The sequence below is a fragment of the Hetaerina americana genome, unplaced genomic scaffold, assembly GCF_022747635.1.
Source record: "Hetaerina americana unplaced genomic scaffold, ioHetAmer1.1.p SCAF_8, whole genome shotgun sequence".
NCBI classification, from domain to species: domain Eukaryota; kingdom Metazoa; phylum Arthropoda; class Insecta; order Odonata; family Calopterygidae; genus Hetaerina; species Hetaerina americana.
The window spans coordinates 37,278,334-37,304,034 of NW_027287427.1; the positions used below are offsets into that span (position 1 = coordinate 37,278,334).

The 25,701-nt window shown below is 38.1% G+C and overlaps 1 protein-coding gene across 4 annotated transcripts; it reads right to left on the reverse strand.

The window, feature by feature from the left end:
- Positions 1 to 771: 771 nt before the first annotated feature.
- mRpL28 (mitochondrial ribosomal protein L28) lies at positions 772 to 25,509 on the reverse strand. 4 transcript variants are annotated; one of them, XM_071596481.1, is made up of 7 exons: positions 25,377 to 25,509; positions 25,130 to 25,302; positions 11,884 to 12,142; positions 11,649 to 11,792; positions 8,073 to 8,224; positions 5,872 to 5,977; positions 772 to 1,200 (listed from the first exon to the last, which is right to left on the reverse strand). In XM_071596481.1, the coding sequence occupies exons 1-6, from the start codon at positions 25,395 to 25,397 to the stop codon at positions 5,908 to 5,910; spliced, it is 819 nt and encodes a 272-aa protein (XP_071452582.1). In that variant the 5' UTR covers positions 25,398 to 25,509; the 3' UTR covers positions 772 to 1,200; positions 5,872 to 5,907. The 4 variants fall into 4 exon arrangements, with proteins under 4 accessions (XP_071452582.1, XP_071452584.1, XP_071452583.1 ...); XM_071596483.1 differs by lacking the exon at positions 8,073 to 8,224; XM_071596482.1 differs by lacking the exon at positions 772 to 1,200 and having other exon boundaries at positions 5,786 to 5,977.
- Between the last annotated feature and the right edge of the window lie 192 nt (positions 25,510 to 25,701).

Sequence of the window (25,701 nt, forward strand, 5' to 3'; positions counted from 1 at the left end):
ACGGCGTGTGAAAATTCACACATCAGGGTAGGGGGGCCAGTTCCTTTCCCTGTGCCGGTTATGGTTTCCCAGGAAGACCTGGTACCCGAAAAATCACTTTAGCTTGGGTGGAGCTGCAGGTGCCCAGAGTGCCTTACCCAGGAATCGAACCCGGGACCCTCCGGTCAGCAGTCCAACGCTCTACCCACTGGACTACCACGACCCAAATACCTAGATATGGGTAGCATAATTAATGTTTGAAAAAACATACTGTTAGAACCTATTTGTTTTTGCTATTTCCCAGACACCTTTTATTTCAATGCTAGCAGAGTATTTTACCATCACTGCATGTCCTTTCAGCCCTAGTATGCAGTTTTCTACATTGCTTTTTAAGTTTATTCCATTAATTATTTTGTTCATTTTACTTATCTTTTCTTATTATGAAGTTTCTTTAGTTATATGCTATTCATTCATTCGCTCACTCTTCATGAAATCATGATCAGCACAGATGGTAACATAGTATCCTCTCCCGTAGCATGTGAAATAAATGTGCTATGCTACTGCACACCATCACATTTAAAAATCACTTGACTTTTTGGACAATCAATTTTAAATTGATTTTCATTATTCTGATATTTTTCATCTTCAATATGCATGAATTTTAAATAAGTGGCAAAATTGATGATACACCCCATTGCATTTCAAAATGTGTACACTTGTATTTACATACCATTAAAACTCCAACATAAGAAAATTGATTCAAAGGCTACTTCAAACACACACATGATTACACCTTTATTTATTTTATTCAGAAAGTACAGCCACTGATGCACACATGTTAGCAATACAATCATAATTATTTCCACATTCATGAATTTGATCTTGAGAGAAAGAAATCATGCCTCTTGCAAAGTTTATTAATATTTCAATGACATTTTCAGGGTGGTAAAGGAAAAAAAACAGAAGTAACAAAATACTCTGAAGGAAACAAGGACGGCAGACGTGGGGGGACTAGCAGTGCAACAACAATGGAAAATCCTGTATACAGTGCTTTGAAGGCAGGCGAAGAGAGTGAAAAGCAGAACAAGTCAGATGGTGAGGAGAAGAGGGAACCTCCACCCCCTCCCATCACAAAAAGAAAGGTGAGATCAAAAGCTCCAAAGAAAGTAAAAGTTAAGAGGGAACTTCTGAGCGAAGAGGACACAGATGACTCAACAGGATCTGAAAATATGACAACAGTAGAGGATTTGGATTAGAGCTGGCTTCTCAGTTTACAGAAAATACTTTTGATCAATATTTTACTTTGAGCTCCTATTTTCTGCTATGATCTTACCAATATTACTTATATTATGTATGAAATTGTATGCCTCACTTAATTTGAATTTTGTTGGGTTTATTGATGATATAAATAAACTACTCTATGCAAAACTACCCTCATTGCAAAGCTTCTTCTCCAATTGTATTATTTCTGTTCATTCATAATCATACTTACACGCATGCAAATTTGGCAATGCATTATAGGATATTACCCTAAGTTGGGAATGATTCAGGGTGGTTGATAGTCAGATTCCATTTTTCAAAGATAAAAAATATTTCATGCTCTTACACGACCATTTTTATGTAAATTGTTTCATGAAAATAAAACAAACAACACTGCCAAATATGCATCGGTAGATATTTGAGCATAATACCCAGAGACATCCTTGTGCAGATAACTTCTCAATAAAAATAGTTTCCAATCTTTAATGGCACACCCAACTAAAAATTCTGCTTTTCATAGAGAATAACTTGGCACGGAGATTTGGAGCCCTAAATTGGATTTTTTTGGCTTTTATAAGCTTCTAAATAAATGTTAACCATTTTATGACAACTTTTTGTGTTTTCAGAATAGCATTCAGAAAATACAGATAAACAAAAGTTGGTGAAATCTCATTACAGCTTTGAATAAGGTCACCACAACCCTGTGGGGAATTGATATTTCCTTGATGAAAAAATATTTTGATATGATTTTCAATGATTGGTCAAGACCATATACTTCCTTCATTACTTAGGAGAATAACAGCAAGTCCCTAGAGGTCATGAAAAAAATTTCTATTAGGGTCTATTTATCTACCATGGTATTCCAATTAAGTAATTACCTTGCAATATCTATTCAGTTACGTTTTAGTTCAATCAATAATAAATTTCAAAACTGATATATTTAATAAAGGATAAATCAAAACAAAATGTGTAGCTTTTCAAGTATATTTTGGAGTTAAAAAAACAGAGTAACTTCCATACTCAGGGTTGAAGGAGAATTTGGATTCAAGACTGTACAAGGTTTCTATTTCTAAATTGAAAATTAATCAAAGCATACTATGAATTAACTCAAGTCAAGGCGGTAAATAGGCAGAAGCTTCTTCTATAAATTCTTTATAAATAACAACAATAATTCCAAAAAAAATTGAGCACAAAATGGTTCATCCGTTGAACACAAAAACAAAACAGCAACAATAGTTTCAACCCAATATATGGACCAATGCAATATAAATATGTAATAAATAAATATTTGATTAATTTACAAAGTAATCAAGTATAAGATCAAATATCATTTCCATCAATATTTACTGCATTTTAATTAAACATGAAATATAGTTGTTCATATTTTAAAGATTTTTGATGAAATTTGTCTACTTGAGTATTTCCTCTTGGTGGCTTTTCTTGAAGAGAAATCTTGCAACCCTGCACGAGGGATCACTGAACAGAGAACTGAAGACCCAAAAAGAAAAACCATTATTTCACCATCAATAATGCATTCATCCTTCCATGGCCAAGTATGTACTTCATACCTTCATATATCTCCAAGAACTGTACTCTTCTTATCAAAACATTTAGCAGATCCAATTTAAGGCATCTATGACATTCCTGGTTTGTTCCTTATTTGCTTGGAAAACTTTTCAGTTTTTTTTGGAAATGGGTGAATTGAGGATGAATAGATGTATGGAATTTAATTGTTCAACCCAGGTAAATTTATGCCAAAACCCAAGGATTGCACATAATACATCAATTACATAGTAATCTCGCCTTTGACCAAAAATAATGCAGTAGCATTTTGCACATATCAACGGTTAAGAACCAAGGGTACACACTGTACTTATTCGGGTATTTTCTGCCCTTATGTACAGGGTCCACCCAAAAGTGGTAGGACTGATTTTTTTACAAGAATTTTACTGAAGATATATTTACATCGACTTAATAATCTTCAAAGTATGCTCATTGAGCTGCTACACACTTAGTATAATGTTGCTCCCATTCCCCGTACGCCCGCGGGAAATTTTCTTTGGGGATGCCGTTGATGACCCTCGTCGAAGCTTCTTGAACGGCCTTTATCGAGTCAAAACGTCGTCCCTTGAGCTGTCTTTTCATCAGGGGGAAGAAGAAGAAGTCTGGTGGTGCCAAATCGGGAGAATAGGCCGGGTGCGGCAACGTGGCAACGCCGTATTTGGCCAGGAGCTGTCTGACGACGAGCGCGCCATGGCACGGCGCGTTGTCAGGATGAAGCACCCAGCAGTTTGCGATGGCCGGTCGGACTCTTTTCACGCGTTCTCGGAGGCGGATGAGCACCTGCACGTAAAAGTTCGCATTCACAGTCTCCCCTGGTGGGACAAACTCCTTGTGAACCACTCCATGAGGGTAGAAAAACACAATCAACATCGTTTTGATTTGCTCATGCGAGCCTTTTTTGGACGTGGGGACGCGGAAGTGTGCCATTCCGCGGATTGTCTTTTCGTTTCGGGGTCATATTGAAAAACCCATGTTTCATCACCAGTTATCACATTGTCCACACAATTTTCATCTCGGTGCAAATTGGCTAACACTTCTTCGGAAATTCGCACACGCGTCGCCTGTTGGTCGACACTCAGAATTTTCGGCACCATCTTGGCGCACACCTTGCGCATGGCCAAATCCTGTGAAATGATGCGTTTGACGTTGGATGCAGACAGACCCAACTGGTCTGCAATTTCTTCACTGGTTAAGCGTCGGTTTGTGTTCAGCAGTGTCCTCACTCTGTCCACATACGTGTCGGTTCTTACCGTCGACGGCCGTCCGGAGCGATGGTCGTCTTCAACGAACTCTCTACCCTCTTTAAACAACTTGTGCCACTCAAATACTGTGGAACGGCATAAGGCAGTGTCCCCATAAGCCTGCTTGATCATATCGAGGGTCTCAGTTGCCGTCTTCCCGAGTTTCGCACAAAACTTCACGGAATAACATTGCTCTAAATTCAGATTCATTTTGTTTTTCGACGCGGACAAGAAACTTGCTTCACTAAAAACGGTGTCCTCACTCAACGACAGCCCGCAGGCGACTGAGGTTGGTGTCAGTCTATTGCTAAGAGCACCCTCCACCTTACCCTGCCAGGCAGACCCCCCTCCACCGCTCCGTTCGCGCCAGAGAAAATAAGTCCTACCACTTTTGGGTGCGACCCTGTATCTTACAGTCCCATGTTTTGTCAAGAATAATGGAAAAAATTGTATCATCACATAATTTCCTCTTTCCAGACTTGAGTTTGCACATAAAATGGAAATGCACCCTATTAACACACATTGTAATTTTGTTCCACTAAATATCTTGCACTGGTTACTTAACTACCACAAAAAGTGCTGCTGTTGAGGACATAAGGGTTACACACTGCTCAAGGAAGCACCACACAGAGGTCTCGAGTATCTACCGCATGCCATGGACAAACCACAAGTGACATCTCAAAACTGATTCAGGTTTATTTTGTAATTCTGGAGGACAGATGTCATGAATTGCTCCTTATCAGGAAAAATATGCAGCCTGTCTGCTCAGAGCATACACTTTTCACATAATGAATATGGAGCATTGGGTGATTCCTACAATTGAGCATGTGAGCTCCTACAAGTGAGCAACATTATTACTTAATAAATGAGTTTACTCATCGTAAACCATCATGTTGTTCTAAATTCCTGATTGGCTGAAAAAAAAAATTCCCGGCTCCTTTTGAGATCCTGTACATTCCTGTTCCCTCAGTTTGCTAGACGTCCCATCAATTGTAAAGGTAATGATTGAACAATTTATAAAAAAACCTTATTACCATTACCAAACATAATGAGTGTACTTGCATGGGGCCATAGTCAATAGAGAAAAATGCTCCAATGTTTTTGCTCACTCAACACTGAAAAGATAGGCAGGAGGATATCAATGAATAAGACTCAAGGGCTTAGCTGCAATGAGATTATCTGGGTGTTGAGAGAGCATGGAAAGGAGCAAATATTACCAAACTTGTGGTTGCCTACAAGTAACCTTCATATCATTCCCCATTTAAGGTGATTGAATCTGAAAAGTTCTCCTCCATCTATCCTTCTTATTCTCATCATAATATGAGTAAGATAAAATATTGAAGACTAATAAAACTAAGAATGGAAATGTTGTCATTGGATTCAACAAAATCATATTCCTTAGTTTAGTTCTGGCCATACCATTTAGGTCTTAATAATAATTACCTAATCAAAAATACCTTCTCCCAAAGAAACAGCTGTTCACATTTTAAGTACAACAAAATCAAACAGCCACAGTAGTAAAGTGTGAACGTGACCACAGTCAATTGATAGTATGTACACCATTTGGTAACACCCATTTAACCCAATTAACTGTGAGAATGGCCCTTTACAATACACTTATATGATGCACAATGGTTTATCATATCGTACTATATTGCTGAACAGAATGTGTATGCCAAAGTTAATAACGCCATTCTAAGGAGTTCATGAAAAGCTGTACAACTGACAAATAAAACTTCATGTTTAACTATAAATATAAATTTTAATTTATTTCTACAAACAAATACTCAACAGCAAGGACACATTACAATGAGTTATTTGTACTCACTGAATTTATATTTGTTTATTGCTAACTATACAATTCTTATGCTGATGGTTGCACCGTTTTCGACGAAAAAGGATTCAATTTGGAGGTCCATGATGAAGTCTCTTCCCTGAAATGACAAACAAATTTATTCACAGTTAATTTTTCCCCAATAAAGGTAACTACAGGCTGGACTATCACAAACTATAATGATAAAATTAATAATTAAAATAAATCTGTAATATTTATTTAACTGTTAGACTACCTACTATAATTACAGTATGTAGTTTACCAATAACAGTAACATCCTGAAATGGACTAAAATTATTCGATAGGCTCCCATCTTAGGTAGATTTTGATGAGCCTAGACTGAACACTGCTACATTTCTTAGCCTTGCCTGACAATGATACAACCCAACACCTCACACTCCGTTAGACTTTTCTCAAATTCCTCACATATTCCACCTCCATTTACCTGTCCCACATGCCCATCCTTTGCTTCCACCTTACTTGTCTTACATCCTCTCCTCTACCACATTCTTCAACATTCCCTAAATAATCAAAATGCTAGGCATCTACCTGTCCTGCCTCCTCCAGATTTCTCCTAATATTCTTCCCTCTTATCCCACCATGCATACTTATACATTTGTCTTTTTCCTATATTTTACCTTTCCCATCCTTCTCCACACCCAAATAAATAAATCCTCCAATCTACACCTACTTTAACTGCACCCTCGCAACCATGAAATCCCTTCTTCAGGTGAATGAACAATGGAAAGTGAGGCAATGGCACATCAGCGGGCAGCCAAAGACAGAGGGTGTAATGTAAATGATGATGCAAGGGAAGGATGCTCTTTGGCAAGCAGGAATTAGAGCACACAGAGGCCCAAGATCAAGTCCAATTGCTTATGACACAGAGGGGTTAATTGCGCTGAATTATCTTCATGAGGGAGAAAGAGTGGTGAATGGTGCTGAACCAAGTGAATGCATCATGGGGGACCAATATTTTAACACCCATATAGTATGATATTCTCTGAAATATTCACACTCAAACAACCATAATATAGTCATTGCAGCCCTCATATGGTAACATTTAACGGAGAGAGAATAACTTTCCTTTCAAGTTTGCTTTTATCAAAACTTACTAATATACTGTGGAAAACCAAGAGAGTTATCTTTATATATGCTTATTTAACATGAAGAAATTTCATGAAGTGACATCAAGATACCGTTAATTATAAAGCAAGTGAAAAACCACCTGGTATGACTAGATTTTTATGGAGGCAGGTATGGTTTCTATGAACACACCAAGTACTGAATAGACACAGCAGTACCTAACAGCAAGGATGTTCACCACATAACCTGACTCTTGCCGTTAGATTAAGTAATTTCTTTATAAAATGCCAGATTTATTATGGATAAATGCACAGGGGATATGCAAAGAGGTAGCTGTACAGAAAATAAGCTGGCACAATTCATAATGAAGTTAGCTGGAGAAAAAAGTGGAGTGTGCATCAAATCACAAACCATAAAAATATCACAGCCAATGCTAGCACCTTCCACTGCAAGTATAAAGGGTAGAAGAGTCTATTTTCCAGAGTCAGATACATATATAACAACAAAACAACATGCTAAATTTGTTCAAGATGCCAAAAATTTGCGTGGATTCAGTCGAGCAACAAATAAAAAAATATTCTGTGCCATTATGAGCCAACTAGTCTACCACCATACAAATGGCATTCACTGCAAACACCTGATTTACTCATTTTGTTATCATGCCAATGTGATTTATTATATGTAACATGTTTACAACTACTAGGCAGTATATTTTTAAAATCAAAATGTGATTTTATAATTTATACAGAGCAATTGGTGACACGCTCATGCCTTAAAAGAATATATACTTTAAAATTTTTTAATAATTGTTGACAAAATTATTTTTTTGTTTTTACACCCAAATCTGTTAATGACAAAACAGAAATTGGTACAAAAAGTATAGGAGAGAAAATAAATGCTACAACTGATTTTAACGAAGAGGAAAATGCAGCAGTATTATTAATAATGAGTTTTTATAAGTGATACTTTCACTCTAACCTAGAATCAATCTACATGACTCATTTGTCAGCAAACAAATGTTTGTTGTTTTGCATGTAGATATTCAACATTTAAGAATAAAAAAGGGAAAAATGTGTAGTCTTATTAAATTAAACATAAATTAAACGTACTCAGGCAAAAGTGATTTTTCTTTCAGCCTTTCAATCAACTCCATCCTATATTGAATTTTTAAGGGTTTTGGCTTGTTATCCTCCACTTCTTTACGTATTAACTTAGCTAATGCTTCTTTATAAGTTAAACCATACCAATCCGCTTCTTCTTTCTGAAATTAAAAACAATATTAAGTCAAAATAATTTCTCATAAGAAAATAATAAATGTTATTAAATACATTACCAAAATGAACAGGGGCTGTTCAATGAAGAGCGATGATACATCCTTCATTCGCATAAATTATTGTGCAAATGTTTTAATTTTATATTCTAAAGTTTAATCCATAATATTTACGAGGTAAAAGTCTCATTGATTTTGACTCTGGTACTGCATCAGCAACAACCATTGCAAGTTGAAACATACTCAGTTCTACCGCAACCATGGAGGTAACATGCAACCCTACCCTGAAAGTTTTCTTTTATCAGAACAAATCATTGGCTGAGGATTATGTAATGCTACAGGAGACTTAGAGAGAGTCTGCTCTTCCTTTGACACAGCTAAAAGATGGTTAAAAATGTTTAAGGTGGAGAGACAATCGGTTTCAAAGTAAGAAGGACCCAGATTTCCAGTCATTGCTCCTGCGGAAGTAAAAATTAACACCTGCTGCTGCCAATGTAAGAGATGATCATTGAAAAATGTTAAGAATACCATCAGGATTTTTTTCCTGATGGTAATTGAGAAATTTTTCCTCACCCTTGTTATAGTTAACAACTAAGCCAATATGACTATCTCCTATTACACAATTTCAAGAACCACTTTCATGAAAATCAATTTTCATCACCAGAAGCCAGTGTGGGCAACCTGAGAATGTTTTATTTGCAATGTTTCCTTCTGATGAAAAACTGGCGTCAATTCAATGAAAATTTTTGAACCTATGCCATACATACTAAGTTAACAATAAAAAACCAAAAATAGAGCAATCAACCCGAAGGTTTGTTTTGTAGGCGATGGTAAAGTTCATCCAGTACTAAGCTCGATGTCGAATGAATTTCACATATCAAGGTAGGAGGGCCAGTTGCTTTCCGAGGGTCAGCTATTGCTTCTTACAAAGATCTGGTACCCAAAAAATCATACAGCTAGGGTAGAACTGAGAGTGCCCAGAGAGGCTTGCCTAAGAATCGAACCCAGGCCCTCCAGTCAGGAGTACAATTGTCTAACCTTGGACTACCACAATACGTAAGCTAACAATATAAAATAAAATTAAAGTTTTGTACAGTAAATTAAGAAAATAAAAAATGCACCATCACTCTTGACGGAACAGCCCTTTAGAATATCTACAAATTAATGCTATACACAATAAGTCATAGTTAAGCCCCTAAGAATTAAGTTCTGAATTCATACACAAGTGAGTAGTTGACTTCCACATAAAATTACAGGCGTTTCATTTCATCTCAACTTAAAAAATAGTAACATATTTCAAAATTTAGTCAAACTCACTAATTACATCACTCTACTCAAATGGGACTCCTAATGTTTTTCAGAAATATTTATAAATAGTCATTGGACTTGACAGTTTTTTAAGCACTTTTTAATGTTGTGTGTGTGCAAGTCTGTATGCCTATAGGTCTTCACCAGCACTCACGGTAATCACTCAAATGGACAACAACTATAACTGAATTGCCATAAACAGTAATGACTGCTTCTGGCAAAGGCACATATACCCATTAAAATGATGATTTAAATGCATCAATTCAGCTAAACTTGTCAAAATTATGTTGAGCTTCATCACAAATGAGTTTATAACAATGATAACTAACTTGAGAAGAGGAAATTGAGTAACATGACCATGATCTCAGGATAAATTTTTGACAAATGAAGGAACTTTATAATTATATAAATTACAGAAACTGCCCTTAAGAATTCCCTCTACAAGAAGGGTTGGGCAATGATAGACAGTAGAAAAGGAAAAGTAATACCAACTAAAATAGATGAACAAGGATAATTTGGAATACAACTGAAAGAGATCCAGGGGAAGTAGTAATATGCATTGGGAATAACTTTATGATAGTGATATTACAGCTTTAATGTGAACAGAGAATGTAGCATGGATTTTTTTCAGTGGTATCCGTGAGATAATTTGTAGAGAGGACTTAAGTGAAAACGCCATCCGTTGAACTGGATGTTAAACTATGGACCCCTTGGTGACTTTAGTCTAGAGTAAGCCAATGCCGACACCGGGTTTTTCTACACCCTTCCTCCTTTCCCATCCATCCCTAACGATGCAAATTACCTCAGCTGTTGGTTGCATCTCCTAATAACTACAACTAGAATATAGCAAGGAGTGATGTAGAACCATGATTGCAAAACAGTAAGGCAGGGGAAATTTTGCCATTGGAAATTAATGAAAATAAAGAAATAAGAATGTACATAACTCTAGAACATAATCTTCATTTTGCACCTGGATTAGTGAGTCCAAAGCACCACTAATGGTGGTTTTAAAATGGTGAAGATCGGTCTAGGCAGAGGAAGGAAAGAGGAATGTGAGGCACCATAGCTTCAAATAGCAGAGTCACAATTATCAATCTGGAGGTTCGTTTGATAGAAAACCTTCAAAGTGAGTTACCCTCACTAAGAACTATTACTTGGTTTGATCGGTGAGGGTAAAGCACACCCGATACTAAGCCCATTGGTGAATGAAATTCACACAATAGCAGAGTAGGTGGCCAATTCTTTTGCCCGTGGTATCTGTGGTTCACTGGAATAATCTGGTACCCCAGTGATCACAGTTGGGTGAAGCTGAGGGTGCCTACAGCTGATCCCCCAATCAGAAGCCTCACTATGGCAGTAGCAGTGATAAAATAGAATACACAACAACATAAAGCCAGGATTTCTTTGTGAACTCAGAAATTTTGAGAAGACACCTGGCAGACTAAATTGGACAAGATTTTAACCAAAGCATTACAGAAAATAGGGGTAGTCTTACAGGAAAAGCATTTAAATTGAAACTAGATGGCAAACAAGATGGGCAGAAGTGAACATGAAAGTTGAAAGCCAAGTTTGTTCAATACCTACACTTCTATTTTATATACAGATGTTCTCAGAGAGGCCAGGGAAGTTTTGGGCGCAGGAATGAAAGTTTAAGAGGTGATGATAAAGATATGTACTAAGATTCATAAATGATCAAGCATTAGTAATCCAAGTAAGCCAAAATATTTCAGTCATTTTATAATACAAACAGGATCAAAGCAAGAGGCGTGGGAAGATGAGAAATTATATGAAAAAGAACTGTGACTCGCACACTTCTAATATGCACAGTGAGTTTTTCGGTTACTAGAAAGTCTTCAACAAGTTTGCATTAGAAGAAGTACACCTATCCTACATCCTTTGAAGCAATATCATTTTCAAAAATTTTCAAGGATCGACAAACCAATTCATAAGTGGCAGCAGAGAGAATACTTGAATGAAGCCACACTCAGTTTGATTTTTCAAATTATATCCCATATAAGGTCAAAAGAAAATCATGTCATAAAAGGCAAATAAATTTTTCAATACAGCCTTTGGAATTCATAAATTAATGGAAATACATTTTACTTACGGGCAACATAAAAGATTTGTATTTGTTAAAGACTTCCTCTCTCTTCTTTCCATCCTCAGGATAAAAATTCTTATCAAGCAGGGCTAAGAGGAGTTTCCTCTTTATTTTCAAGGCCAGGTCTGATTTCAGGTCACATGCTGGAGTCTAATGAATCATGAAAAACCAGGATGATTACTTATGATCAAATTTTAGAAAACATCAAATATATTTTTCAAACCATTTATGGCATCATGACCTTGAGTATGTAGTTGTCAAATCCATTATTTTCAGCTATTAGACTTAAAGTTCTATCAGTCACAACAACTGCTATGTGCTTGTTCAGGATTTCACTGTAAACTACAGATCGTTTCAATATCGGGAACCAATAATGTGGTATTCTCCGTGAGTTGGGGTTTCTCTTCTGAAATCCTTTCACAATACCTTCTCCTCCCCAAAGGCCTTGGTTATGCTCCTTGGGGTATTTCACTGGTATTGGTACATTCTGGACAAGTGACCTGGAATATATTTTATCAAATTCAATGTAGGCAGCTCAGAACAGCCAGTTACATGTAGATGAATAGGCAATTAACCTAAACATTGTCTTCATGTGCATTATGGAAACTTAGAAAAGTCTACCAATACAAATTTTGTACTCTTAAAAATTTATTTCAAAGTTTATATTCCAGAAGTCTTCAATGATGGTACCTTAGGAGATGCAATATGAACAGACTTTAATAAGATCTTAATTTTGTTATCATTAAATACATCTTAGAAAAAAATATAGGTTTATGAATTTATCGGTAACCTATAGGGGGCTATTTTGAGCCGCACACCGCCGGCAGAGTTCACCCATCCGCAGTATGATACTGTTTGAAATGAGTCTTACCACCCGGAGTGATTACGTAAGGCAGAGTGAATTTGTCAGTCGGTGTTACCCTGCCGGAAGTGAGTCTCACTGTTCCAAGTGATTACAAATTAAATTCAGACAGAGTGACACCACGCTAATGGAGTAACACTCCGGCCAGATGCCCTGCCTTTGAAACTCTGCCTGGCTATATTTTCAATATGACAGAAATTTGTTTATCCATTATTGAAATAGAAAGAAAGACTCGTACTTTTCCACAGATTTTATTATACGGCACGATGCGTTTCACCGACTTGCGGCATCATCAGGTACAAATTTGCAAAACAGACAGAGCAAGCATATATACCCTCAGGACAGAGTGGGGGCGGGGAGGGTTGGAAGGATTTGAGGGAGGTGGGGGCTCGCAGGTGCGTTGATGGATTGTTTTGACCATTTCCAGGCTAATATCTCGGAGAGGAGTGGTATGGGAATAATTGCTCATTACAAAGTGTCGTGTTGGGGTTCACCAAGTGCCTTCTAATCTCTAATTGCTCGAGAGCGTCCATTTTTAATCCTTTTGGGAGTGTGTGTAATATCTCTGGGACAAAGTCACTGCTGTGGTTGAATTCTAGTAAATGCTTGGTGAAGAGAGAGTTGTTATTCTGATTTTTGTGACACCTAGCGTGTTCCTTGACTCGTAACTTGATATTCCTGCCGGTCTGACCGACATAAACGCTGTTGCAATCCTCGCATTTCAGTTTATAAATGCCTGAATTGAGAAGGCTATCCTGGGTGTCTTTTCCATTGGCTAGAAGTTTGGAGAGGGTTATGGGTGAGTAGAAGGCTGCTTTGAGTGAGGTGGGTAGGCAGTTGGAAATCCTATATGAAAGATCTCCCAGAAACTGGATCGAGCACCACTTAAAATCTTTAGATACTGCGGGCTGAGATACGAAAATGCTTTTTATGGCCATTGCTTTTTGTTTTTTCCGTAGTAATGTGTCAACTAGTTTGGGGTTGAAACCATTGTTGGTAGCTATATTAGTGATATTCACGAGTTCAATTTTGAAGTTTTTGGGGGAAAGGGGGATGTGTAGGAGGCGGTGGATCATGGAGTGGAGGGCTGTGTGTTTGTGAGAAAAGTGGTGTGCGGAATCATTAGAAATTATATGGTCTGTATAAGTGGGTTTCCTATAAATTGCAAATTCGTGTCTATTATCCCTAATTGTGATTGTCAAGTCGAGGAAGTTGATGGTGCCGTTGACGTCTTTTTCCATGGAGAAGGAGATATTCCGATGAAGAGTGTTTAGGAAATTAAGGAAGGAGTCTAACTGTCGGTTGGTTCCGGTCCATAGGCATAGTATATCGTCCACGTAACGAAACCAATAGCCCACGTTTTTGTTATGCTGATTGTCAGCATTAAAAAGATGTTCTTCTACAGAATTGAGGAAGACTTCGGCTAGGAAGGGGGACAGTGGGGAACCCATAGCTAACCCATCCGTTTGGCTGTAAAGGGTGTGGTTGAAACTAAAATAATTCTGGTTAACTGTCATTTTGATGAGGGGGACCAATTCGTCTGAGATATTTTGGGCAATGGTGGAATCCTTGAGTAGTTCTTCCACCCTAAGCAAAGTTTCCGATATTGGTACGCAAGTAATCCCTTGTCAGCTTTCTGGATGATGAGGTGATGAGGGTGGAAGAACTACTCAAGGATTCCACCATTGCCCAAAATATCTCAGACGAATTGGTCCCCCTCATCAAAATGACAGTTAACCAGAATTATTTTAGTTTCAACCACACCCTTTACAGCCAAACGGATGGGTTAGCTATGGGTTCCCCACTGTCCCCCTTCCTAGCCGAAGTCTTCCTCAATTCTGTAGAAGAACATCTTTTTAATGCTGACAATCAGCATAACAAAAACGTGGGCTATTGGTTTCGTTACGTGGACGATATACTATGCCTATGGACCGGAACCAACCGACAGTTAGACTCCTTCCTTAATTTCCTAAACACTCTTCATCGGAATATCTCCTTCTCCATGGAAAAAGACGTCAACGGCACCATCAACTTCCTCGACTTGACAATCACAATTAGGGATAATAGACACGAATTTGCAATTTATAGGAAACCCACTTATACAGACCATATAATTTCTAATGATTCCGCACACCACTTTTCTCACAAACACACAGCCCTCCACTCCATGATCCACCGCCTCCTACACATCCCCCTTTCCCCCAAAAACTTCAAAATTGAACTCGTGAATATCACTAATATAGCTACCAACAATGGTTTCAACCCCAAACTAGTTGACACATTACTACGGAAAAAACAAAAAGCAATGGCCATAAAAAGCATTTTCGTATCTCAGCCCGCAGTATCTAAAGATTTTAAGTGGTGCTCGATCCAGTTTCTGGGAGATCTTTCATATAGGATTTCCAACTGCCTACCCACCTCACTCAAAGCAGCCTTCTACTCACCCATAACCCTCTCCAAACTTCTAGCCAATGGAAAAGACACCCAGGATAGCCTTCTCAATTCAGGCATTTATAAACTGAAATGCGAGGATTGCAACAGCGTTTATGTCGGTCAGACCGGCAGGAATATCAAGTTACGAGTCAAGGAACACGCTAGGTGTCACAAAAATCAGAATAACAACTCTCTCTTCACCAAGCATTTACTAGAATTCAACCACAGCAGTGACTTTGTCCCAGAGATATTACACACACTCCCAAAAGGATTAAAAATGGACGCTCTCGAGCAATTAGAGATTAGAAGGCACTTGGTGAACCCCAACACGACACTTTGTAATGAGCAATTATTCCCATACCACTCCTCTCCGAGATATTAGCCTGGAAATGGTCAAAACAATCCATCAACGCACCTGCGAGCCCCCACCTCCCTCAAATCCTTCCAACCCTCCCCGCCCCCACTCTGTCCTGAGGGTATATATGCTTGCTCTGTCTGTTTTGCAAATTTGTACCTGATGATGCCGCAAGTCGGTGAAACGCATCGTGCCGTATAATAAAATCTGTGGAAAAGTACGAGTCTTTCTTTCTATTTCAATAATGGATATCAATTACTTCCACGAAGTGAAGCCTGAAACAATAGAAATTTGTTTATATCAGTGATCTTCACCTGGTGTATTAAAATCATTAAGTTTGAGTATAGGAGTATATTAAACACGATTATTTTGCATTAAAAATAACCAGAACAGCGGAGTAAAAACAGGTGAAGTGAAATTAGAAATATTGGTTCAAAAAGGTATCTCTTAAGAACTACGCTGAGCTTCTCTATTCTGTCAATGCTATGTAATTATCAATTTTGCTTAGTGATACCTATGTTATATGCAGCATAAATTTATTCAATTTCAACACTGGGCTCTTCAATATTTCATTGTAAATACTTCAATTTCATTCGCAGTCGTTGGTTGAGCAAAATTGATTGGAGAAGTAATGCATGAAACAAAATGTTCATATTTAGAATAAATTCACGAAAGGGCATACTTATGAATGCAGGATGTAAGTGCTTTGAAATAAGTAATGAAGAAGTTATGAAACATCCTCCTGTATAAAATTTGTTTGGCAATTATTCATGTGTACACAATCATAAGTTGCCAAATCTCTTCACCTATTATTTTGACAATCTTTGTTGATTATCCAGAGCTACTCTAATTATTACCCTTTCATGTTTATGCTTTTTAAAATAAATATAATCCCTTTATCCATATTAAATAAGGCAGTGAAGAATTTGTGAGCTACATACATTGTTCCAATATGTGATTTCTAAGGTAATTATTCTTTGGTACACTATTATGTAGTGCCAAATATATTGCTTTAACATTCTTTTTAGACATCAAATATTTTAGTAGTAGTTTTTAGGAGAGGCGACCAATAGCTGAGGTCATTTTCGCCATCAGGGATGGACAGGAAAGGATGAAGGGTGGAGAGAAACCCGGCGTCAGCATTAGCCTACTCTTAACGAAAGGTTCCAAGGGGTCCACAGCTTAGTGTCCAATCCAACGGACAGCATACTCACTCAAAGTGCCCTTCACAAAGCACCTCAAGTAGGGAAGCCAGTACGATAGCCACCTCACCATCTCCATCCCCATCAAATATTTTAATTCATTGGCAAAGACATTTAAGTAAACAGTGAAATGTCTTGTGGAAAATGAAAGAGAGGTTTCTTGTTTATTGTGATCTCATGGGAGAAATAACCATAGGTACTTATCAAAGCCAATACTATTACTGATATATTGATATTAATTTACATAGGTAACTAACTCATGTTATATATAACCAATGGCAAAACTTGACCATGGATTTTTCAATATAATACAGTAAGAGGTTTTTCAACATGAAATACCAAGCACTGAAGTCCATCAAGCATTGTTTTAATAAGCTTTGTCGCAGGTTACATAAAGTGTGCTATTAAGTATATAAATTAAATAATTTGGTATGGGTAAATGTTATGCATATTATTTTGTTTCAGCTGAATCTGATACACTGATTTGGGGAACAATAAGGAAAACAGGCTTATATAAAATAAAAAGTGCATTCACACAAATTCAGTCTACTTCTGTCAACTTGTACTTTTCCCTCACTCAGTTGAGAAATTCTTCAGGGCTTGTTGATCCATATGATATTAAACACAGGCACAAGAACATTAAAGTAATGAAATTTCTTCTCCTTTTCTAGGATGTCTCAGCTTTTAACCTTGTGAAATACTACAATTTGCATATAGGCTTAGATCAAATATTTCCAATTAAATAGCTTATCAAGTGCCTTACTGGCCAGTTTATTCTGTTTTCTGTTGCTTATATCAATGGGTACTTTTTTACCCTCTGTCCAGAACTTCTTCAATACTTGTTTGCCCAGGTTATTTTCAATATATGCACCAGCACATTGCGAAATTCGAATTTTCTCTTTTTCTAGGATGGCCAAGCTTTCTACCCTGTACAATGCTACAATCTATGAATAGGATTACATAAACTGTTTCATGCCTGTCTTGATTCCTTAACATGTGGACAGTCTGTTTTTGATATGAAGTGCTTGTTAGGCCCTATCTACTTTCACCTGTTTTAGATCTGGTACAGTTGCTTTACTGTACTTTTACCCCTAAAGGGTTTGATCAAATTATGTTATGCTTGTAATTTGTATAATTTCTTCAGCTGGAATTGTTTGCTCTTCTTCCAGGATTTCATTGCCCAATTGTCCTGTTTACAATTCCTAAATACAATTGTTCTGCGTATATTTCTTCCTTATACAACTTGATCCATCTCAATGCAAATTCCTCTTCGCCAATTATTTCTTCCAGAATTTTATTTATCAAATGTTTGCTCTCATTATGAATATCCTCCAGGTTAGAAAGTGAGCACTTTCAGTATTTCTCTTAGACATAATTTCCTAAATATCTCAACATATTCCCTTGGTACATTTTCCTCTTTCGGGTTAATTTTACTCTCAACTGCTTTGCAACTTTTTTGCAAATAAAATAAACTGTGAAAAATTAATAAACTGTAGAAATGAACAATAATTGACACCATTGTGTGAGACCCAATCTATTCCTCAAATGTGAATGCAGTAGACCTCTTTCTTGTGCTCATGAAACATGTTTATTCAACATCTATTCAAAGACATGTTCGAAATCCTGTCTCTCCCTTTGATAAAACATAAAATCCATGATGCATGCTTTCAGCATTGATGAAAAATTTACCATTATTTTCCCACCGTCCTCGCATACTGACACGAAGTTTTGTGATGGATAGTTAAACAAATCAAAAGGACAGAACGTGTGTAATAATCTTTGCACTGTTTCCTTCCCCGACACCAGCCGGCCATGTCAGGAGAGAAGCTCCAAAAACCTATTTTCTCCAGAGAAATTCGTATGGTGGACTATATAAATGACAATGTATGCAGCAAGATCAGAGCTCACTTTAACTAATGACACTCTTTTGTTTAAAAATGAATGTTAGCCAACATTTTCTCATCCAAGAAGTTAATGCATTTTACTCCCTTGTCCACTGCATCCATTAATCAACAATTTTACACATTTTAATTGGGTGTTCACTGTCTTGTTAATCATTTTTACCTAATAAATAATTATAAATATACCTATTTCTATAATAGTTCCTGTATACCATTTTGTCTGCTAATTGAAAGGCTAGTCACCATTGGCTAATTTCATTTTTGGACCATATGAACGTGATAATTTTCATATATACGAAGCTTCCGGTTACTAATAAAACTCCGACCCCTGAAGTAAACACAGAGACCGGTTGAGGCTCTGGCCCCCTCACTCGTTATAACAGCAGGCAGAGTTACAAAGTGTGGCAATAGTAAGTTCTGACTAATGGAGTGACTATACTCTCTAGGTCATAATAGCCCCCTTAGACTTGGTTTCGAAGTTATCTAAGTGAAAAGAAACCGGCAGTGAAAATTACATCTTATTTCTCCTATCACCTATGATAATATCTCTCTAAATAAAACAGAATACATGATTTGGTCTACTTATTAGATCACAAATAACAATTAAATAAGCACATATTAAGTAAACACAATTGTTAATTACCCTACCAAGTTTTACTTTTTTTATCTTTTTTTTTAAGGTAATCTACCAGTTAAGGTAGGTTTTTGGATGGACACAACTACCAAACAAATATTTTATTACTCCTACAAAACACAAAATCCATCATCCTACTCTATATCAGGTCCCTCTTCATCTCTGAGTACTTTCTTCCTCCCTTCATCCCATCCAACATCCCTATCCTGTTCCTTCCCTTTCCTCTTTTGACCAACATTCTACCCTCTATCACAGTCTTCAACATCCCACTACCGGTCAACACCCCCTTCATCCACTTTTCCTGCCTCCATAGGATTGCTCCCAACAAACCCCTCTCTTCGCCCACCATACCAAGTACTTCCTCATTTGTTTTCTCCTCTGTCCATTTCACCTTCTCCATTCTTCTCCACACCCACATTTCAAAAGCCTCCAATCTACGTCTATCCTCCTGCTTCAATGACCACGTTTCCGCACCGTACATAGTTACGCTCCATATCAAAGTTTTTACGAGTCTTTTCTTAACATCCTTACTCAAAGTCCCTGTCATCAACTCCCTCCTCCTTATGAAAGCCTCTTTGCCTAGCACAATTCTTCTCCTTACGTCCCTACTACTTTGACCGTGTTGGTCCAAAACACTACCGAGATACGTAAACTGTTCTACCTGCTCTAGTTTTTGCCCTCCTACTTTAATGTTAAGCTTAGGCTTTTTCTTTCTAGAAAATCGCATAACCTTTGTTTTATTAATATTGATTCTCATCCCATACCTGTCGCACTGAATTTCCAATTCACTCAGCAATGCTTGCAGCCCCTTGGCTGACTGACAAACTAAAGCTTGGTCATCAGCAAACCTAACTGATTTTACGAATTCCCCGCCCACTTTCATTCCTACCTCCAGTTCTTCCCATGCCTCTTTAATCATTTCCTCTGCATACAGGTTGAACAGCAACGGTGATAATGGGCAACCCTGCCTTACACCTCTTCCTAACACTGCCCAACCGGACTCCCCGTTCCCCACTCGCACCTGAGCAGTCTGAGACATGTACAGGTTGCGGATTAGCCTCCTTTCCCTCCAATCTATTCCTATTTTCTGCAATATACTCATTAGTTTTTCCCAATTCACTCTATCAAACGCTTTTTCGAAATCTACGAAACAGGCAAATACCTCCTGGTTGTGTCCTATATTCCTCTCGATTAATAATCTCATTACTGCAATGGCATCACGCGTACCTCTCCTCTTCCTAAACCCAAACTGATCATCCCCTAAGTAATCATTTGCCCTACTCTCTATCCTTTTGTTTATGATCCTGAGAACAACTTCAGCTGCAAGGGGTTATCAAACTAATTGTCCTATAGTCCTCACATGACATGGCCTTTACCTTTTTCGGAATCGGAACTAAAACTGATCTCACAAAGTCTTCCGGCCAGATTCCCTCCTCATAAATACTACGGATCAGCCCATATAGCGTCTTCCTCCCACATTTTCCTAAGCATTTTAAAAGTTCCACGGGAATGTTATCTACCCCCACGGCCTTATTTAGTTTCATCTCCCTTAATGCCCTTTCTATCTCATTGTCTAGTATGCCTGGACCTAAGCTGTCCTCCTCTACGTCATTTTCTTTTTCAATGTCTAACTTTGTTGGTCTGAGTTCTTTACTATACAGTTCTTATATATACTCCTTCCATCTCTCTTGGATCTTTCCTGCGTCAACTATTACCTTACCCGCCTTATCTCTAACTGTTAGCATAGCACTTCCTTTCTTACTTCCCGATAACCATTTAACTTTGCTGTACAGCGCACCGATTTCACCCTTCCTCTGCAGACTTTCCATATCCTCGCACTGCGTCTTCCACCATGCTTCTTTTGCTTTATTTGTTGCCCGCCTCAATTTATTGTTCAATTCTTTGTACTTCATTTTGCCTAATTCTGTATTTATATTCTTCCATATTCGCCGCTCCTCCATCTTTGTAATCATCTCATACGTGATCCATGGTTTCCTAGTCCTTTTAGCGTTAACGGTTCCAATAGTGTCTTTTGCGGCTTTAGACAACCCTTTCTTGATCATTTCCCATTTTTGTTCGATAGTACTAAGCCCTTTGCCATCCTCCATGATTTTCTCTACCGCCTGTTTGTATTCCTTCCTTTTCTACCCATTTAATGCTTCTACATTCCATTTTCTAACTCGCCGCCCCTGCCTTATCTTTTTGAAACGTATGCTACATTTCATAACAACTAAATTGTGGTCTGAGTCCGCATCCGCTCCCGGGAAGCTGTGGGAATTTATCACACTGTTCCTAAACCTGTGTCTAACCATGATATAATCTAGCTGATACCTTTCTGAGTCACCTGGCATTTTCCATGTATACCTGCGTCTTTTGTGGTGTCTAAACCAAGTGTTGGTGATGACTAACCCCTGTCTCCTGCAGAACTCAACTGCTTTCTCCCCGCGGTCATTCCTCGTGCCTAAACCGTAGTCCCCGACCTCGTCACCATCTCTTCCTTCGCCTACCGTCGCATTCCAATCCCCCATCACTATCAAATGTTTCCCTGCAGGAACACACGCGATTATGTCCTCTAACTGATCGTACACCCTATCGACCTCTTCTTCCTTATGGTTGCTCGGTGGCATGTATACCTGAATAATAACAAAGTTCGTCGGTTCTGCTTTTATCTCTACTAGTAGTATTCTATCTGTTACCTGCTCTATGTTGACTACGCTTCTTCCTACCTCTTCATTTAATACTATGGCAACCCCTCGTTGGCTCTCGTCCCCACCGCTGTACATTATTCTATACTTATCACTCCAGTAATCCCCGCTATCTTTCCATCTAACCTCGCATAGACCTAAAATATCTATATTTCCCCTTTCCATCTCTCACTTAACATTCTCCAATTTCCCTCTCCTCATCATTGTCCTAACATTCCACGTTCCTATTCTAACTAATGTGGTCTTCTTCTCCTGCGTCTTCTGTCCTGCTGCTGCTGGTTTTCCCTTGCAAGGGTTTCGTTGGATGACGACCGCGGAGGCCTTGCCTCCCCCACTGCCGGGCATGACACACGGCTGATTGGGCCGAGCACCGTAGTTGCCAGGACTCAAAATATCTGTATAGTCCATCATGTTTTTCTTGGGAATGATAATTGAGGCGGTTTCCCGTTGCCTTCCTCAATAGTGTTTTTAACGTGACACCATCACTTACTGGCCACCCCACTGGGGTCAGACGCCATTGCAGCCGCCTCACTGAGGAACAGATGCTGCGTGGACTACCCTTCGTCTGGCTCCTAACCTTCAACCTATCTGGCATGGGTGACCCTACCAGGAGCAATTTTTATTACTCCCGCCAGCACAGCTCTAGGGGTCATCGGAACGCACAAGCCCTTCCACCACGTCAAGGTTGTAGTCCGGGGAGGGGTTTTTTTATCTACACACTGCAAAATACTTAATAAATATTTATTCTTAAAATGATTATATAAATCATTAGACACGTCAATAATCGAGTATGGTTCCATTGGCCACCTCATTATCATATAAGAATGTACATTAGAAAAATTCACCAAGATATTAACATGATCTCTTTCACAAAACTACATCAAGATCTTAGCCTTATAGCCTTGTCAGTGGCACAAACAAACAAATCTATTAGTGTTATATAACCTACCAAATGGTAGCATATCTTGTTCTTAACTGTTAGAAGCTATTAAGACGTCTACCAAATATTTATACCAGATATTATGGTGTTTAATAAAATTCATTTAAAAAGGGTTGACATTTTGTTATCATATAACTGTTCATTTCTACTATCCCTCAATTATTATGGGGTGCTGACTGCATTATTATCATAGGTAATCTTCTGGTTAAGGTAGGTTTTGGATGGACCCAAGCTACCAAACGATTCTCTTGTCTCCCGAAAATAAAACAAAACCCAACATCCTACATTACGATTAGCCCCTATCCATCTCCATGTACTTTCTTCCTTCATTCCATCCAACATCCCTATCTTATTCCTGCTCCTTCCTCTTTCCCCTAACATTATCCTCTCCATTAGTCTTCAACATCTCATTGCCGATCAATATCCCCTTCATCCATTTTTCTTGCCTCCTTAAGATTTCTTCTGAAAAACCCCTCTCCTTGCCTACCGTACCTAGTTCTTCCTCATTACTTTTCCTTTTGGTCTATTTCACATTCTTCATTCTTCTCCACACCCACATTTCAAAAGGCTCCAGTCTACATCTATCCTCCTGCTTCAATGATCACATTTCCAGGCCGTACATAGCTACGCTCCATATCAAAGTTTTTACGAGTCTTTTCTTAACATCCTTACTCAACATCCCTGTCATTAACTCCCTCCTCCTTGTGTCAGCCTTTTTCCCTAGTGCATTTATTCTCCTTACATCTCTCCTACTTTGACCGTGTTGGTCCAAAACACTTCTGCAATATGTAAACTGTTCTACTTGCTCTAGTTTTTGCCCTCCTATTTTAATGTTTAGCTTAGCCTTTTTCTTTCTAGAAAATCGCATAACCTTTGTTTTATTAATATTGATTCTCATCCCATACCTGCTGCACTGAATTTCCAGTTCACTCAGCAATGCTTGCAACCCCTTGGCTGACTGACAAACTAAGCTTGGTCATCAGCGAACCTAACAGATTGTACAAATTCCTCGCCCACTTTCATTCCTACCTCCAGTTCTTCCCATGCTTCTTCAATCATTTCCTCCACATATATGTTGAAACGTAACGGTGATAATGGGCAACCCTGCCTTACACCTCTTCCTAACACTACCCATCTGGACTACCCGTTCCCAACTCGCACCCGAGCAGTCTGAGACATGTACAAGTTGCTAATTAGTCTCCTATTCCTCCAATCTATTCCTATTTTCTGCAAGATTCATTAATTCTACCCAACTTACTCTATGTTCCTCTATATTAGTGACCTCCTGAACCCAAACTGAGTACCCTAAGTAATAATTTTCTACGCTCTCCATCGACTTGTTACTGATCCTGAGAACCACTATGGCCGCATGCCAATCAAACTTATTGTTCTGTAGTCCTCAAATGATGTAGACTTCACCACATTTTGGAAAAGGAACTGACTCTAGGTCTAATATTTTTTTTCATTAGTACAATGGTGACAAAAGTGAACATTTTATGCTAAAAAAATAATACAGTTCGTAATTCTCTCAACTTTTATACGTATACTTAATAATAATTTTTAAAACAAAGTTCAACGCACATAAATGTTTTTCATGCAACCGTATTATGTACAAGTTATGAGGCTGCCGCTTAAATTTTACTTTAAATGGCCATCTGCACGTAAATTAGTCAAAATCTAACAAATCTGTTTGCAATGGCACATTTTTATTCAAATTTGTAAAGAATGTAAAAAATAAATAAATAAAGTCTTTACAGGTAAATCTTCACTCATGATCATATTACAAAGTTAAATAAAACAAAGTCGTATGAGCGTCATTCTGTCATTTCAATGAAAATATTAACAGATATACATTGATAATAACGGTAGTTTTTTAGCTGAACCCAAGTTATCTTCTTTACATTGTGAGGTTACCACAGATGTCAACTTTTTTACTGTAGCGGCATGAGCTCATTTAAAATGCTATTGTAAGCGCAGTTAAGTTTAAAGAAGATAAGATTTTGCGTAATGTATATGGAAAATCACATCAAATCATCATTCCAATGGGCAACTGCAAATATAACTTCACAAGTATAAAACGTATCAAGTTTGACGAGTACGAAAGCGATCTGCAGGCACAACGAAAGCACATTATTATCCACAGTCATGGTTTCACTTAATTGTGAAGATAATCAGTGATGAACGGAAACCACTGGCAGCAACGTGAAGTACTCGTTGGGGTCTCATGGTAGCAGAGGATACCAAGGGAATGGAAATGAGACTTCGATAAAATTGCAAAAAATCATCGGCTAAGAAATACTAATGCCCTTAATTGTATTGATCGTTTGCTATTAAACAATATCATTGAGCGAAATTCGCTTTTTTAAAGGCTAGGAAAAACAGTGACCTTTTGGCTAAAACTTTGAAATTCCGTAACATGTGACATTAAAACAAGGCAATTCGTTACACTACTTACACAACACCATGCTCCGGATTTCTTATCCACTTTTCTGCTCTAGGTATCCAATGAACTGGAGTTGGTTCTTTAACTTTCCATTCATTCCAGAATTTTTTGTATGCTTCCGGCAAGCGTTTTGGAAGTTCTTCACCATATTTCACAATATCTTTTGTGGCTTTCCAGGCAAGAACCTAATCAGTATGATTATTAATTTCAACTCAATTGTCATTGATGAAATTCATAGCTGCACTGACATAAATATTACCTGTATTGCTTTCGACTCCATCACACTCACCGACGGTGGTGCTAACTTGGCCCACAAGCGAAAGTAAGGAGCAGCCAACAGTCTAATACTGAATAGCACCTAATTACCTGCCGGCCAAGGAATTGATGGCATAATCGCTTTAAGGGACGTATCGTCCTTAATTTTACATGTTAAACTTCGAAACGAATGAGACAACAGTCGAAATATCGGCCTATCGGAATTAGCCTGTTTCGTAGATTTCGAAAAAGCGTTTGATAGAGTGAATTGGGAATAACTAATGAGTATATTGAAGAAAATAGGAATAGATTGGAGAGAAAGGAGGCTA

Bases quoted from the DNA above. Each gene is read 5' to 3' on its own strand.
- mRpL28 (XM_071596481.1), bottom strand. From the start codon at position 25,397: ATGGAGTCGAAAGCAATACAG. The intron at 12,143-25,129 runs GTAAGTAGTGTA...AATATATTCCAG, and splicing joins AATCCGGAGCATGGTGTTGT to GTCACTTGTCCAGAATGTAC. The intron at 11,793-11,883 runs GTCATGATGCCA...ATGATTCATTAG, and splicing joins TTGACAACTACATACTCAAG to ACTCCAGCATGTGACCTGAA.